Here is an 18,161-nt window from a genome sequence, read left to right as displayed (position 1 = left end):
AGTGCTCCTGTTAGTCTTCAGGGTATTCTTGCTTACCAGAGAGGAGATCCGGTACAAGAATCTTGTTTGTTGGTTGACTTTTTTTTATTACATTGGTTGCCATTTTGTCACAGGAAAGATTTGCCTCTAGGATGGAGCCCCGGTATGTAATTTCATCTTTCCTTGTGACAATATTGTCACCCACTGTAACAGATTGATTGAAAACGTTATTAACAGATTGCAGAATGGGTACAATACAGTACAGCTCAATACACACAATTGTTAAGGGGATGCAGACCAGAGGAAGACTTTCGTCTTGTTTACATCAGGGTCCCCCATTTTCAATTCATCATAACATATATGACATACACGACATACAGATAGACAGTACTGCTACAGAGAAGCCGTTGGCATTGCTGAGTTTGTTATTTGATCCAAAGAGAATGAACTCTGTTTTACTCAATTCTCCCCTCCCCTGTCTCGAACGTTGCTAGACTATGCCTCCCACTGGTCGGCTGCAGTGAGGTCCAAGCCTTGCATCACGTGTCCCCTCCGGTACACAAGGAGGCAGCTGTCGCATCTTTTTATACAGCGCAACCTCTCAGTGGCGAGGAGTAACGCATGGGAGGCTCACGCTGCCCCCGATGCTTCCTGATTCTGCTGTACAGGCGCACCAACCGACCTGTAGGAGTCGCCGTCCACAACGTCCAATCCCCACCCACCAGCTTTCCCACCCCTAACACTGACAATTGTGTTAGTATGAACGACCAGCCAAGCTGGTAGCAACGCCGAGAGCTGGGCTCGAACCCAGCATCTCCTGCGTTAGTGGCGAGCGCCTTGCCCACTGCGCCACTTAGCCGCCCTTTACAGAAGTAATCTGAGAAACCAATAAACTTTCACTGGAAATTGTGACGTTAATACAAGAGTTTTGACTTGAGGGTCAGATTCAGACAAGTAGTAGCTTAACCGTTATAATTCATTCAAGGCCGGGCGATTGAGGTGGTTACTGAATGCAATTATTTGGGCTCTGTATTTTAATAGATCCTCAGTGAAAGGAAATCCTTCCTGAATGGCTTCTACCTGAAGGCTTTCCAATTACATTTGGTGAACAATCCATTTGACTCAACTCAATTTACCCAAAATTATTGTTTACCTCTAATTCTAAAGGTAACTAATCGGGTTGAATGTGTTCCTATGCACTGGTTTCTTAGCTCTTATCTGTACCCCCTAAAGTCAATTGTCACTGAATTATTTATTGAATCTCTTTTGTATTAACATCTGGTTCAGACATTTATTCTCCAGACATTAACAGCCCAGTCTAAGCAGGCTCGTCGAGGTGTCCAGTAAGGTCGTAGGAGTGAGCCAGGCCCAGCTCAGACCTTTTTCAATGTATCTAATTGTAGAGGGTTTGAAAATGCCTCCATGTAAAGTTGTATACAAAAACATACAAGCCCTATTTTTTAAGATTATTCACAACTACTCTAACTGTACAGTCATTTACTTTTGAATGAGATGGTACATATTATTAGACCTCCAAGTCAGTAGATGGCGCTCCTGCGCTCCTGTGAGTGATAGAGGAAATCAGTATAGTCTTGGCTCCCAAGCATGCGCAGTCAGAATAAACCGCTGCCAGCAGAGCCAGGCTAGAAGAAATAACGTGTCTATTCTCCATTCACAGGTAATACAATAATTATCTAAAACATTCCTAAATATGTTTAAAAACGAATGTCAACTGTCAGTGACATGTTATGTAACGTTTTGAGTGTGTACATGAACATGTTTGCAAGTTTGGACGAGTATTTTTAAATGGTCGAGTTGAATAATGACTAGCTGCTAGCTAGCTATTTTCAGTGTTACACCGACAGTAGTACACGTGGTGCTTTGATTGATTGAAAACTTTATTAACAGATTGCAGAATGGGTACAGTACAGCTCAATACATACAATTGTTAAGGGGATGCAGACCAGAGAAAGACTTTCGTCTTGTTTACATCAGGGTCCCCCATTTTCAATTCATCATAACATATGACATACATGACATACAGATAGACGGTGCTTGTGTGTGTGTGTACGTGCGTGTAAGACGGCGTGTTACCGTCAATGTGTATTTGAGCTAAGGTTATGTAGCTAATGTGTATTCAATTTAAGATGTATACAATTGGTTTTTGTACATTGAATTGAATGTGATTGTTCGGACTACAGGATGAGGTATTAAGTTTATTTGTAAGTAAGATTATAGATGGCGATGCAAAAGGGTTTATTGGTTGCACTTCAAGGATAGTTTGAATTTATGCCAAAAGGTTTTTATTGTTTTGCACTTTATTTCGTTTCCTAAAGAATACATTTGAAGGTTGTATTTTTGTATGATTTGGTTTATTATATTTTTGTACAATAAGAATTAAAGTATTGTAATTGGAGTATTGGAATGTTAAAGGAATATTTTGTCTTCAGAACAAACCACTCCCAGCAGAGCGAGGCTAGAAGAGATAAGGTGTCTATTCTCCATCATTCATAGCCCCTTTCGGGTCTGATGCACGCCAACAAGGTTGGACGAGTGAATACAGTCTCTTATACCTTCATAGAAAAATCCCACAATTAACTCTGAAGAACTGGTCCTCAGAAAAACGCTCGTCGTACAAGTATCGCACAGACATTTCAAAGGTACTCGGTTGCACGAGGGTTTCGGACAGGCGTGCATCACAGACCCGAAAGGGGCTACATCATTCACAGATCCACAGCGCACCCTTGTCTGCGTATAGCTTGTGCCGATTCAGATTCTCCTAGGTCTGAGGCCGGTAACATAAGCTCCACCCCCCTTTCTTGATCCAATCACAACTGTTGCTTCCCTTGGACAAACTGTTTTGTCAGAGGAAAGCAACCGTTGTGATTGGAGGATCAGGAAAAGAGGGCAGGGTTTGAGGGGTCATTCGTCAGAGGCTTTGATTCTATTCTGGTCTTCACTGGTGATGTTCCAAAAGGAATTCTAACTCTTGCCACCGCTCAGGCCCAGCAATTAAATGTAGGCTGTCAACCATTCCTTCTGGCCATAATTGGGTTAAATCTGCACTGCCCTACAAAACCAAAACCATTACCCAAACACGCCCAATTGGCTGTCGTCGACTGAAATAACCTTGTTGTAACTGAGGGGTACAATTCCCTGACTGTATTGATAAGTATGGTATCATTAAACCACTACCGCTTGATGTACTTTAACTTCTGGCCATACAGTACACGATATCTAAGTATGATGAACACTTTCCCACATATGAAATCAGGTCCACACAAATATAACAGTCGAAGGTTTAATATAGCAAAAGGTATATACAACATTCACTTAATTACATTTATGATTTGAATGCACTTGTAAGGCAAATGAGTATTTTGTAAGGCAAATGAGTATTCGTAGGCAAATCAACACTGAATGTCCAATCTCTGGTTACGCAGGAAGCAAGTATACAACCTGGTTCTTTAGGGAACTATAGCGATGGTACTTAAGGATTATAGCGGGATACTAAAGGGGTCCTGCTGGTTGTAAGTCAGTAGGGGGGGGGGGGGGTTTGGAGAGCCGTCAGCTGCATCCCATCTGGCCAACGATTCCTGGGGACAATTCAGGTACAGAACACAGTGCCCGCAGGATCTTGATCCACAGATGAATACACTTGGGCCCTCTTGTAGACGGTAGCTGTAGGTCCACAACGAAGGAGAAGCGAGGCGGCCTCGGTCTGGGTTGAGCGCCGTCTCACCTGGGCTCCTCTCGGGGGTAATTCCAACACTCACCGGCGTTGGCTGTTATCCGCTCCACAAATCAAAGCACCCAAAGCAAATAGATATTCCATGCCGTATAGGCTCAGCAGTCGTCCGGGTAGGTAATCCAATGTGCAGGTCCCCCTCGGTCCTCGTCTAGAACTCCTCGGATGCAAGCACCACACGTGGTCTGCCCAGCCTGGTTAAGCTTCTAGATAACACGAGGAGGCGATGGGGGTGCTACTCACTTTAGAACTCGATACCGCACGATGCACCATACATAATAGACTATTATTAACTTAATAGAAATACATCCCACTCGACGGTACAGTGCCAAACTATGACAATTCAGCTATGAATTTACACGAGGTCTCAATGCCTATTCTGGGGCCAAATAGGCCATACTGCACCACACGTGGGTCGTGGGTGAGGCTTCACGTCTGTTACTAGGTTGGAGGGTAAAGGACTAATGGACTAAAAGGAAAGTTCTACTTTACTTGCGCCATATTTATATGCACGGTGAACAAATAGTACCATTCGTATTTCGGTAGCCGTATTCCTACGCGGAACCGGGGCTAGTTGGGACATGTTCGTCGGCACTATTGAACTTGACTCAAGGGGCTTGTCTGCTGGCGCCAGGTTCTTGTCCAATGAGAGAATGAACTATTATGGGCTGTAGTAGACTAAAGGGATATTCAGTGTATATGTACAAAGAATATACAAGGGATATCAAACGATATACAAATACTATTAAATATATATCCATAAATAAATATATATATTCGGTTTAATCTGATCCTTCACAACAGCCGCCCCCTAATTAGTCCCACCTAATTAGCTAAGCAGAGACAGATTAACCGCACTGTCTACCACTCAAGGTCCGCTGTAAGGGTCAGTCAACTCACAAAGTCGTGGGGTCATGGTCGTCATCGATAGTGTCTGGGAGTCTTGGCAGTTCTATTAGCCTCGCCACGGGTCGTGTGTAAGCCCGCCCTTGGACGAGCACTTCAGCTGCTCGGACCTTGCCATCGGCACCGGTGATCACTTTGCTTACGCGGCCAGCCGGCCACATAGCTCTGGGTAGTGACTGGTCGATAATCATGACGACTGTTCCTTCTGTCAAATTGTCTCTCTCTTTTACCCACTTCTGGCGGGTCTGTAGAGACGGTAGATAGTGGAGTAGGAAGCTATTCCAAAACTTGTCAGCCAGTACTTGACTGTACCTCCACATTCTTCGGCCGTTCGCTTCTTCAGGCCTGTACATTGTCTGGGGTAGCGCGGGGTCCAGCCGCCCCATCAAGAGTGTGTTGGGGGTGACTGGGTCGACATCTGCTACATCACTTGAGACGTAACCGAGGGGCTTGGAGTTCAATACTCCCTCGATCTCCGTGAGGACTGTCATTAGGACTTCTTCCGCCACAGTCTGGGCCCCAACCACGGCGTACAGGGCTGTCTTTATAGAACGTACTTCTCGTTCCCAGGTTCCACCGAAGTGGGGTGCGTTCGGGGGATTAAACTGGAAGTCAATCTGGGATGGAGCGAGGTGGGTCTTAAGTTCTGGGCCCATAGCTTGGAAGCTCTCTCTCAGCTCTCTTTCTCCGCCTTTGAAGTTTGTCCCGTGATCAGACAACAATGTAGACGGTTTTCCTTTCCGCGATGTGAATCTTCGGAAGGCCATAAGGAATGAGTCTGTGCTCATGGTTGGAAGGAGTTCGATATGTATCGCTCTGGTGGTCATGCATTTGAATACAATACCCCACCGCTTCTCGGTTCCTCTTCCTTTCTTTATATACAACGGGCCAAAACAGTCCATGCCTGTGGAGTGAAAGGGCTTGTCGCCGAGTCGGAGGCGACAGGGAGGTAGGTCAGCCATCCGGGGTATGCTGGGCTGCGCGCGCCACTTTCGGCAGTCTAGACAGGTTCGCTGGAAGCGTCACACTGCTTCTCTCCCTTGAAGTATCCAATAGCGACGTCTGATCTCCGCGAAGACTCTCTCTGCTCCTGCGTGGTGCACATCCTCGTCGTATTTCTTTATGATCAGCTCTGTGACCTTGTGTCGGCTGTTCAAGACTATCGGGTACTTAACGTCATCCGGTAGGTCGGGGGCTCTCCGCAGACGACCACCCACTCTGATGAGATTATGGGCGTCACTCTCGGGTGCCAGGTGGAGCAGTCTGCTGTCTGATGGGACGGGCTTTCCTCCCTGTAGACAGTCTAGCTCATCGGGGAACGAGTCTCTCTGGGCTCGTTGTAGTAGAAGAAGTTCTGCTTCTTCGTAGTCAGCTGCTGAAATGTCAGTGGTGGGCTGAATCTCTGGGTGGTGCCACAGGAATGTCTTTAGTTGCGCACTCTGTAGGGTGAGGCAATCATCTATGTTGGGGTCTGTGGAGGCAACTGTGCTCAATCCACAGAACATAGGTTTCTTGTTTTCAGCCTCCTCTTTACTCGCCTCCCGTGGGGTGGGCGTAGGCCACTCTTCTTCCGGGAGCTTGAGGAACTCTGGTCCGTCACTGTAGATGTTGTGACGGGTGAGGTCATCTAGGGACATTCCCCGGGTGATGACGTCAGCTGGGTTGTGTTTGGTGTCCACATACCGCCAGCTCGCTGCTTCTGTTAACTCTTGAATCTCTGTGACTCTGACTCCCACGAAGACCTTGTATCTGCATGAATCAGACTTGATCCATGTGAGTACTGTCGTAGAGTCTGACCACAAGATTGTTCTTTGCACCGGGATGGTGAGTTCACGTTGGATTAACGTGGCTAGATGCGCTCCTGCTAGGGCTGCGCAGAGCTCTAGACGCGGGATAGATTGTTGCTTTCGTGGGGCTATTCTTGAGCGAGCCAGGATGAAAGCGGTGTGTATCTCTCCTCCCTTCTCTTGGGCACGCAAGTAGGCCACAGATCCATAGGCTACTTCGGAGGTGTCGCTGAAGACGTGTAGATCCATCTTGCATGTCTCTGGCCTCACTGTGGGTGGGAAGTAGCTGCGGCGTATGTTGACGCCTGGGAGTGAGCGGAGTTCCGTCTCCCACTCTCCATGTGGAGGCAAGGTGTGCGGGTATTGGGTCGTCCCAGCCCTGGTCCTTGTCCCATAGTGCTCGTACAATCATCTTTGCCCTGGTGGTGTAAGGTAGAATACATCCCAACGGGTCATATTGTCTGGCGAGTGTTCTGTACACACTCCGTCTGGTGGTCGGTATCGCCGTCGACCTTCCCTGCTCCGTGGTCAGAGGTTTGTGTCTATAGTGGAGCGAGTCTGTTTTGAAGCGCCAGACTAGTCCTAGTGTCATTTCTTGGGCTTCTCCTGGGATGGTCGCCATCCAGGTCTCGCTACTGGCTGCCTTGTCCGCGGGGGAGAGGCTGCGCAATACTTGCGGGTCGCTGCTGGCCCACTGCCTGAGATCAAAGCCGCCTTTGATCAGGGAGGCGCGTAGCTTGAGTAGGAGAGCCTCGGCTTCTTCTTGGGTCGAAACGCTTTGTAAACAGTTGTCCACGTAGAAACTGTTCTTCACACTGTGTCGGACCTCTTCATCTGCTGCTGGGTCCTCTGCGACGTGTTTCTGCAGTGCAAATGTAGCACAGCACGGGCTGCATGTGGTTCCGAAGGGGAGGACTTCCCATTGGTAGATGGCTGGGTGCTCATCTCCGATCCTCTCTCTCCATAGGAACCGCAGTAGGGGCTTATCCTCCTCCACTAGTCTCACCTGCAGGAACATCCCTTTGATATCCCCGCTGATAGCCACCTTGTCTTGGCGGAAGCGTAGTAGCACGCCTAGTAGAGAGGGGCCGAGTGTGGGGCCGGGCAAGAGCTCTTTATTCAGATTCTGGGATCCGATCTGGTAGCTGCAGTTAAACACAATGCGATCCTTGCCGTTGTGGTGGACCTTGTGGTGCGGCACGTACCATGATTCGGTCGTCTGATCGGCCTCTTTAATGTCAATCTTCATTACGTGTCTCGCTGTGATTAGCTTCTCAATCTCAGCGCGGTACACACTCTCTTGAGCGGGGTCTTTGGCTAGGCGCCGCTCTGTGTTCAATAGATACCGCTCCGTAGCTTCTTTCGTGGCGTGAAAGGTGGGCATTCCCTCTCGCCTCAGGAGTGGAGTTGCGTATCTCATCACTCCGCCGACTGTGACTCTCTTTGTCCCTTGCTCGAGGAGGTTTATGGCGTAAATGTCTTCTTTAGAACAAATGTCTTTCTTTTCGTTCTTAAAGGGCATTGTCTCTACGTAGAGCCATATGAAATCCGTTTTATTATTTTCCAAATTCCATTTTATTTTTTCCCAAATTCAATTTTTTCCGTTTTAATATTTCAGAATTCTGTATTTTGCCTTTTATGCTCATTTTACCATCAGAAATAGTGTCTAATAAGTGGGAATGAATAAATGTCCACAATTGAATAAGATATAACAGTCCATTTAATGTTTTTAAGTGCTGCAACTCAGAAATACAGTTCAATTTTACACAATATTTTTCAATTAATATTGTGACAAAATAAAAATACATATTTCAAGTGTAAACAATAGATACAGCTAGCTACTACTGACATTATCACAATGACAATGTCAGTAACCTAGCTATATCTATTATATTGTGATGAAATATAGTAATGCATAATTTAGGCACCTTTAGTTTAGTTTATTTCGTTTATAAAGGACAGTGTATAATGGCAATCGTTTGCATTAAACAAATGGATGGGTGCACTAGATTTAGCAAGAAGCTATCATTTCCATCTATAGTCCTATGTACTGTAACGTTTCATAGCTATTTAAGTTTATTTAGATTATAAAGGGCAGTGTATAATGACAATCGTTTGCATTAAACAAATCGATGGGTGCACCAGATTTAGCAAGAAGCTATCATTTCCATCTATAGTCCTATGTACTGTAACGTTTCATAGCTATTTAAGTTTATTTAGATTATAAAGGGCAGTGGATAATGACAATCGTTTGCATTAAACAAATCGATGGGTGCACCAGATTTAGCTAGAACTTCTAGAAGCTATCATTTCCATAGATAGTCCTATAACGTTACATAGCTATTTAAGTGTATTTAGTTTATAAAGGGCAGTGTATAATGACAATCGTTAACCAAATGGATGTGTGCACTAGATTTAGCTAGAAGCTAAACGTCCTAACGTTATAGCTATTTAATCACAATAGTGTCGCAAGTGTTTTTGCGGGTCCAGTCCACGGAACGTTGACAGAATTAGCAAAACACCTTATCACCGGAGGCATAAAAGTCATTAGGATACTGTTCTGCTCTGAATTGAGGGCTTATTGTGGAATAGTTTAGCTTCTTAACGATGTTAACACTGAAGCAGCCAGACGCTTGAGCACCGTGGCTGTGTTGTGTGTAACACGCTGTAGAGTCCCCGCCTCCCCGGTCGTGTGTGCACCAAACGTTCCACCCAAAAACGAAATTTCAGTCCAGATTAGGCCAAATTCTGCAATATTCCACGTTTTGCAGTTGATTCCATTTTTATTGGTTAATTCCGCGATTCCGTGAACGCGGATTTCATATGGCTCTAGTCTCTAGTGTCCATAGCCTCTCGACATGCTGCAGGAGAGTGGTGTCTTCTTCTGTCACTCTGGAGTGGAGGCAGCTAGTGGCTGCTGTTCGGTTGAGAGATTTAGCGAGGGGGCCTTGTAATGTCCATCCTAGGCGGGTCTCGACTGCTGCAGGACAGCCTCTGGGTCCTGTATGGACCCGGTCTATCGGGACTATGAGGTCTGCATGGTCGGAGCCTATCAGCAGGGTCGGGGTGGCGCCGTCTATGAGCGGGATAGGTAGTTGACGCAGGTGCACATATTTATCCATCAGTTTGGCGATGGGGTAGGTGTACTGTGATAGTCCTATTTCTTGGCTGGTGAAAGCATTTGTAATCCTATACCGTCTCTCTGGCTGCCCGCTTGCTGCGATAGTGAAGGAGACATTCTCGCCTTTTATCGTCTTTAAATCTCTTCTTATTGTCCGAATCGTCATCTGGTTCTCGCTCCCCCGCAGTCCCAGCTGGGCCGCAGCGGATGCGAGGAGAAGGGTCTTCTCTGACCCGTCATCAAGGACGGCGTAAGTGTCCATGACTTTATCTTGGTGGCTCAATGTTACACGGACTACCTTTAAGAGCACCTGGGCGCCGCTGCTGCTGGCGGGGTCAATGTACATGACACTTGCCTTTGTGCTGCTCGATGGTGCAGGTGCAGGCTTTCTTCTGTTACTGTCGTGTAGGACATCTAGGTGGGCTCCGTCACACCGACTGCACCTCTTCTTTAGGCGGCACTCGGCTGCCATGTGACTGCGCGCACATCGGTAACAGCGCCTGTTGGACTTTATCCATTGACTCACTTCTTCTGCATTCATCTTCTTGAACAGGTCACATTGTGACAGCCAGTGTTCCTTCTCGCAGTACGGGCACACCATCTTCCACTTCTCTTTTCTCGAGGGGGTTCTGTGGTTCTTACTGCTCGGTACTGATTCTGATTGGTGCATGACAGTCACTGATCTTCTTCCATCGTTTACTCTCCTAGGTCCCTCTCTGGAGCTTGGTGTGCTCCGCACGAATGTATCCAAGCGTAGGCTGCTGACTTCTCTCGTCAGGAAGTCGGCTAAATCGAGGAGGGATGGTTCGGGACCGTTAGGATCACGGTGGTCTCTTTGCCGCCTAAAGCGCTCTTGTCTGGCGGGCGGCAGCTTCTCTAAAATCCTCTCGACGTTAGAGTTGGCGTATAGCTCGTGCATACCCTTTTCTCGTTGCGCTCCCAGCATCCCTACCAGGGACTGCACTTTTATAGACAGGTCGTCTAGTGAGCGATTGTCTGTTGCTGGGGGTAGGCGGTCAATATGCCTTATCTCTTGGATTACGTAATCCCATATACGTCCATATCTCTGGTCCAGCGCTGCTAGAGCCGCGGTGTATGGGGTCGTAGAGGTGGCATAGGCTAGCGCTATATTGTGCGCTCGGGGTACTTTCAGGTGCTTCAGTAATATTGCATACTTGTGGCGTTCGTCAACGACATCCACCATCATTGTCTCTAAGCACATCCGGAGCTCCGTGTACTGTGCTCGATTCTCATGGGTGAAGTCTGGAAACGTCGGTGTGCCAATGTATGACGCCGTGGATGGCTGGCACATCGGTGAGCGTTGGGAGAGAGGCCTCCTAGGCGAGTCTCCTCTTGCGCCTCTCTGTGGGCTGGTACCGGCAGGGTACCATGGCCCGCTGGTCCAGGTGCTGTTCCTCGGGGCTGGTCGTGCGTCATGCTCACCCGTGAATAGAGTCGGGGGTCTGTAGCGCAGCGCCGCGGGGGTATAGCCTGGGCTGTACTGGACCTCCTGGTCCGGTGGAGTACTGTGCTGTCGTCGGGCTTGGTTCTCCTCCTCTCCCTCTTCTTCTTCTGTCAGGTCCTCTAGATCCTGTAGTCGTTTATTTAGCCTCTCCGCAGTGTATGCTGCTCCTTCCTTGTAGCTGGGTCTCGCTTGGACCGGTCGGGGAAGGGGGTCTGCGGGGGGTATAGGCTCTCTCTGGTGGTCAAGTTCAGGGTCGCTTGGTCGGTTAGGGGATGCTGCCCTTGACTGTTGTCTCGACGAGGCCCTTGAACCCCTGGCGGAGGGAGAGGGTGTTGCCTTGGTGATCAGCTGCTCCATTAGCTGCGCTTGTAGTCTGTCGCGCTCGCCCTGTAGTCTGTCGCGCTCGGCTTCGCGCTGGATGAGAGCGATGTCGCGCTCTGCTTCTCTTTGGGCACCGTCAGCGGCGCGCTGGGTGTCGGACCGGTCTCTTGCCATATTCTCTTCCGTCTGAAGGCGTCTCATCTCCAGGCGTATGTGCTCTTCTTCGCTCCGTTGCTGTGTTTGGAGTCGATCGCGTTCACCCTGAAGTCGATCGCGTTCACCCTGGAGTCGATCGCGTTCGGTAGAGGCTGTCAGGCTGACGAGGAACGCCTGTGACAGCATCCTCTCCGCCTCGCTGGGGGAAGACGCTTGTTGAGGTGAGCCGCTCCTGGCTGTACTCGTTGGGGAGTCCTGGAGCTCTATCTCCTCGGCGCTCTCCTCATCTTGTTCCGTGCAGGGTTCCACCTCTGGAGGGTTGTCTTCCTCCCGGAGCTGGTCGGGGACTACTTCTTCGGTATTGGCGGGGGGTAAAGGCATGTCTGTTCCCTCCTGGTCCCCACCGTGAGCTTGGTCAGTTACATTAGAACCCACTAGGGCCTCTGTGGTCGGGGTAACCTGGTCGTTAAGGTCAGACATAATTTTACTTTCTACTTTTACCGCGTTTACCGTCTGTAGAAGGCTAGGTAGTTGACTGACAGCGTAATCCTCTAAGTACTGAGGTGTCTGTCGTCTGCGCCGCGGGCGTTCTACGTTAGGAGGACCGTTTCGTGGAGTGTTCATCATAGGCCATTTCAATATTAATAACACTATATTAATATTACACTAGTTACCCTCCGGCTCGAAGGACCAATTGTAACTGAGGGGTACAATTCCCTGACTGTATTGATAAGTATGGTATCATTAAACCACTACCGCTTGATGTACTTTAACTTCTGGCCATACAGTACACGATATCTAAGTATGATGAACACTTTCCCACATATGAAATCAGGTCCACACAAATATAACAGTCGAAGGTTTAATATAGCAAAAGGTATATACAACATTCACTTAATTACATTTATAATTTGAATGCACTTGTAAGGCAAATGAGTATTCGTAGGCAAATCAACACTGAATGTCCAATCTCTGGTTACGCAGGAAGCAAGTATACAACCTGGTTCTTTAGGGAACTATAGCGATGGTACTTAAGGATTATAGCGGGATACTAAAGGGGTCCTGCTGGTTGTAAGTCAGTAGGGGGGGGGGGGTTTGGAGAGCCGTCAGCTGCATCCCATCTGGCCAACGATTCCTGGGGAGAATTCAGGTACAGAACACAGTGCCCGCAGGATCTTGATCCACAGATGAATACACTTGGGCCCTCTTGTAGACGGTAGCTGTAGGTCCACAACGAAGGAGAAGCGAGGCGGCCTCGGTCTGGGTTGAGCGCCGTCTCACCTGGGCTCCTCTCGGGGGTAATTCCAACACTCACCGGCGTTGGCTGTTATCCGCTCCACAAATCAAAGCACCCAAAGCAAATAGATATTCCATGCCGTATAGGCTCAGCAGTCGTCCGGGTAGGTAATCCAATGTGCAGGTCCCCCTCGGTCCTCGTCTAGAACTCCTCGGATGCAAGCACCACACGTGGTCTGCCCAGCCTGGTTAAGCTTCTAGATAACACGAGGAGGCGATGGGGGTGCTACTCACTTTAGAACTCGATACCGCACGATGCACCATACATAATAGACTATTATTAACTTAATAGAAATACGTCCCACTCGACGGTACAGTGCCAAACTATGACAATTCAGCTATGAATTTACACGAGGTCTCAATTAGGGATGGGTATCGTTAGGATTTTATCGATACTACTACTCTTATCGATACTGCTTAACGGTTCGGTACTTTATCGATACTCTTATCGGTTCTTTTTGGTTCTTTTTTTGCAAGAAAAGACAATTAATTAAGAACAGAATCAACATTGCTTTATTATTTATAAATACAACTTTATAAATAAGTATTATAAATAAATATAATTTCTTCAGCAACAGCAGCAGCAATGTTCTTTTATATAACTTTATAAATAAATATAATAAATGAATATAATTTCTTCAGCAACAGCAGCAACAATGTTTTAAATGTGTCTGACTCTGAATTATAGACTTTTTATAATAAACAACAAATGCAAAAGGCTAACAGAACTATGACACTCGTTCACCCTATCCTCTGTCATCCTTCCTCTAGCTGCTAGGGAGAAAGGACTTTGGGTGGTGGAGGGAGGTAGAGGGAAGGATGTGTGGTGGCCCTGGGCTCACTGGCCTGGGACACATTGGTGGCTGACGCCTCAGCTTGACGATCTATAAAAAGTTTAGATTGTAGTATTTGTAGCTAAACAATTATTTTGTTTATTAGCCTATTTGTAATAATTCGTTATTAGCCTAGGAAACTCCGTATCTTGGCTTACCGGCGGCAGTGGACGTGGATGCAGATGGAACACTGCGCGCAAGGCAGTCGAATACGCGCATTTCTGCACACTAATATCATGTTTTGCCAACAGATGTTTTGATAAATTGCTCGTATTGCCACCCTTACTGGCAAATGTTTTGTTGCACTTGTGGCAACGTGCGTTGTATATCCATACTTTCTTTAGAACGCTTCGCTCTATCCGCCATCACGAGTCACGGTGCATGCAGACTCAGAGCTGTCTGTGTCTGTGTGCAGCGCGCTTCAGCACGGAGAACTTTCATTAAGGAGTACCCGTATCTTGTAGCACTACTAGCGAGCGACTCGCGAGGAGTGTGTGTAATAATGACTCGCTGTGGCTCGCTTCTCGTGCAGAGACAGAGAGAGGATAGATCGTTTGCAACTTTTAAATAATAATAATAATAATTTCTCTAGAGTATCGATAGCAGTACCGAGGACGTCGGAGCTTATAAATACTCTGGTATTTTCTAATATAGTACCGGTTCCCGTTTAAAACCGGGGTCCGGGGGGCATCCCTAGTCTCAATGCCTATTCTGGGGCCAAATAGGCCATACTGCACCACACGTGGGTCGTGGGTGAGGCTTCACGTCTGTTACTAGGTTGGAGGGTAAAGGACTAATGGACTAAAAGGAAAGTTCTACTTTACTTGCGCCATATTTATATGCACGGTGAACAAATAGTACCATTCGTATTTCGGTAGCCGTATTCCTACGCGGAACCGGGGCTAGTTGGGACATGTTCGTCGGCACTATTGAACTTGACTCAAGGGGCCTGTCTGCTCGCGCCAGGTTCTTGTCCAATGAGAGAATGAACTATTATGGGCTGTAGTAGACTAAAGGGATATTCAGTGTATATGTACAAAGAAAATACAAGGGATATCAAACGATATACAAATACTATTAAATATATATCCATAAATAAATATATATATTCGGTTTAATCTGATCCTTCACAACACTTGTACTATTATGAACTTTGCTAACTAAGGAATGTACCTCACCTATATTACTGCCTACTATGCTAATTATGTCTCACCTCTCCCACTCTTCACTTGCAGCAGCACCGCACGGGTCCTCCATTTGCCACGAGTTTGCTACTGTAGCTTACAGACAAAAGATGTCCGACGAGGGAAAACTTTTCGTCGGTGGACTGAGCTTCGACACCACCGATGACTCGTTGGCGGCAGCGTTCTCAAAGTACGGAAACGTCGCCAGATGCAACGTCATCATGGACAAAGAGACGGGAAGGTCTCGCGGCTTCGGCTTCGTTACATATGAAAACCCAGCGGACGCCAAAGATGCGATGGATGGAATGGACGGCAAGACTGTGGACGGCAGAGCCATTCGTGTGAATGAAGCAGGGCAGGGTGGCGGCGGCGGCAGCAGAGGTCGTGGTGGTGGAGGATACGGCGGAGGTGGAGGATACGGCGGCGGAGGAGGATACGGCGGCGGAGGAGGAGGCAGCGGCGGCGGTGGAAGCTGGAGAGCGTAGCTATGGCGGCGGTGGGAGTTACGGCGGTGGTGGATACAGAAGTGGCGGTGGATACAGGGAGTAGTTAGAAGCGGGGGTAGCTACGGGGGGCGCTCTGGATCATGCAGCTATGCTGCACACGAGAAACTCTCCCCGATTCAAGATCATCCATTGACTGGCTGTATTTAAAAGATGCGCTCCCTTAAGAAATGTCCACGTGTTGTTGACCGATTCTCTTTGTAGTTCTATTATGTTGCAGCTCAAGCATCGTGCAAATGTAGCCATAGTTTTGGCCATTCATTGACAAACTATGTTTAAACACAAGTTGAAGATTTTTTTCCCACTTGAGGGCAATTGTTCTTGCAGCTTTTTTCTAACCTCACACCTATTAACCAAGTACAATATCTGATTTGATTGGTGCCGTTAAATGAGAAATTGGAAAACTCTACAATCGAAATGATCTAGCTGCTTTTTTTTCTTGATCAGCCAGGATTTTGAAGCACCATTCCTACCTTGCACTGTTAAGCAGCTCCTGTTTTCCCCCGGATGTAGGGGAAATTCAATAGGGCTGTTTTACTTTTGTTTGAGTTATGCTTCATTTTAATGCTTGTCTAACCTACCGCCTGCCAAGTTATTGACTTGAGAAATCCATTTAGTAGCTCGAACAGGCTTTTGTGTCTCGTAGTACATTCCTAAGTGTTGCTTGCTAGGCAGCAATGCCTCAGCCATGTAATTTTTTTTTTAATTTTAAATATAGATTAGCCAAGGGTCCTGTATATTCAGTTTCCAAAAAAAGTTAATTCCTTTCAGACTGGTGAACTACACGCCTAATGTGGTCGGCTGTTCAATGTGTGTTTTTTGCTTTGCTCAACGTCTGCATTTTAAATGTGCTGTTAGAATGGACTGAACTGAACTTGTATAAGTGATCGATGTCTAACTTCTCTCACGGATTATAAAACTCGGAATGAGAGCATTTTTGTACTTTCTGTTCTTTGTATCAACATTAAAGTTTTATTTATTTTTGATATACTGTCATTGAGCCTACTAAACGATTCAGGGAAAATAAAAAGTCTCAACACTGTTTGATTTACAATGTTACTTACTCTTAGCTGCCAGAGTTGTTTCCTTCCTGCTTACTTGTTGTACAGAACTTGTAAGTTGTTTTGGATAAAAGCGTCAGCTAAATGTAGGGCAGTGCAATTCTCGACAATTGTCTCTCTTGCCTGTACTTGACGTTTAACAGCCAAACGAGGGTCGATACGGATCTGAACTGAGTGAATATGGCGGCGCTGACTCAAGGTCACTGAGGAATGAATATAGAGAAATGACATCTGTGATTGAATATGTTGACGGGACTCCGGGATCCGATGGGAGGATCCTAAAAGAAAATATATACATTTGAGGTTTGGGACATTTACGGGGGCCAGTTTCAAATTGCACCCTCCCGTAGGTGCTCTTTGAAGGTGGGTAGGGATACACATTATTTTACGGCTGTGGGTAGGGCGTTCCGGTTCCACATTGTGGTGGCATAATTGCGAAATGTGTTTAGTCCCTTGTTTGAGCCGAATCTGGGTTTAACATGATTTGTGGAACTCCCTCTGGTGTTGTGGTCGTGGAATTCACTGACCTTTTGGAAGTATTTCCACCTGGGCATTTTAGTGTATCTTGTAGACCAGGCCCATTGCAAGCTGCTGTACTCTGCCATCCTAGGATGTCAAAATGGGCATGATGTGCTTTGGTACCATGAGGTGGAAGCATAGTCGTACCCTTGAATGAGTGCTCCTGTTAGTCTTCAGGGTATTCTTGCTTACCAGAGAGGAGATCCGGTACAAGAATCTTGTTTGTTGGTTGACTTTTTTTTATTACATTGGTTGCCATTTTGTCACAGGAAAGATTTGCCTCTAGGATGGAGCCCCGGTATGTAATTTCATCTTTCCTTGTGACAATATTGTCACCCACTGTAACAGATTGATTGAAAACGTTATTAACAGATTGCAGAATGGGTACAATACAGTACAGCTCAATACACACAATTGTTAAGGGGATGCAGACCAGAGAAAGACTTTCGTCTTGTTTACATCAGGGTCCCCCATTTTCAATTCATCATAACATATATGACATACACGACATACAGATAGACAGTACTGCTACAGAGAAGCCGTTGGCATTGCTGAGTTTGTTATTTGATCCAAAGAGAATGAACTCTGTTTTACTCAATTCTCCCCTCCCCTGTCTCGAACGTTGCTAGACTATGCCTCCCACTGGTCGGCTGCAGTGAGGTCCAAGCCTTGCATCACGTGTCCCCTCCGGTACACAAGGAGGCAGCTGTCGCATCTTTTTATACAGCGCAACCTCTCAGTGGCGAGGAGTAACGCATGGGAGGCTCACGCTGCCCCCGATGCTTCCTGATTCTGCTGTACAGGCGCACCAACCGACCTGTAGGAGTCGCCGTCCACAACGTCCAATCCCCACCCACCAGCTTTCCCACCCCTAACACTGACAATTGTGTTAGTATGAACGACCAGCCAAGCTGGTAGCAACGCCGAGAGCTGGGCTCGAACCCAGCATCTCCTGCATTAGTGGCGAGCGCCTTGCCCACTGCGCCACTTAGCCGCCCTTTACAGAAGTAATCTGAGAAACCAATAAACTTTCACTGGAAATTGTGACGTTAATACAAGAGTTTTGACTTGAGGGTCAGATTCAGACAAGTAGTAGCTTAACCGTTATAATTCATTCAAGGCCGGGCGATTGAGGTGGTTACTGAATGCAATTATTTGGGCTCTGTATTTGAATAGATCCTCAGTGAAAGGAAATCCTTCCTGAATGGCTTCTACCTGAAGGCTTTCCAATTACATTTGGTGAACAATCCATTTGACTCAACTCAATTTACCCAAAATTATT

The 18,161-nt window shown here is 46.9% G+C and overlaps 1 protein-coding gene across 1 annotated transcript; it reads left to right on the top strand.

Moving 5' to 3' along the window:
- Positions 1-1,581: 1,581 nt before the first annotated feature.
- On the top strand, positions 1,582-16,341 carry LOC311241887 (cold-inducible RNA-binding protein B-like). Its single transcript, XM_084330827.1, has 2 exons — positions 1,582-1,657; positions 14,848-16,341. Exon 2 carries the CDS (start codon positions 14,907-14,909, stop codon positions 15,279-15,281), a length of 375 nt encoding a protein of 124 aa, XP_084186953.1. The 5' UTR covers positions 1,582-1,657; positions 14,848-14,906; the 3' UTR covers positions 15,282-16,341.
- The last annotated feature ends 1,820 nt before the right edge of the window (positions 16,342-18,161 follow it).

The sequence above is a fragment of the Notolepis coatsorum genome (genome assembly GCF_963971535.1).
Source record: "Notolepis coatsorum genome assembly, chromosome: 15".
Classification (NCBI taxonomy): Eukaryota; Metazoa; Chordata; class Actinopteri; order Aulopiformes; family Paralepididae; genus Notolepis; species Notolepis coatsorum.
The sequence above is the reverse complement of the archived record's forward strand: the minus strand, read 5'-3'. Positions and strand labels throughout refer to the sequence as shown.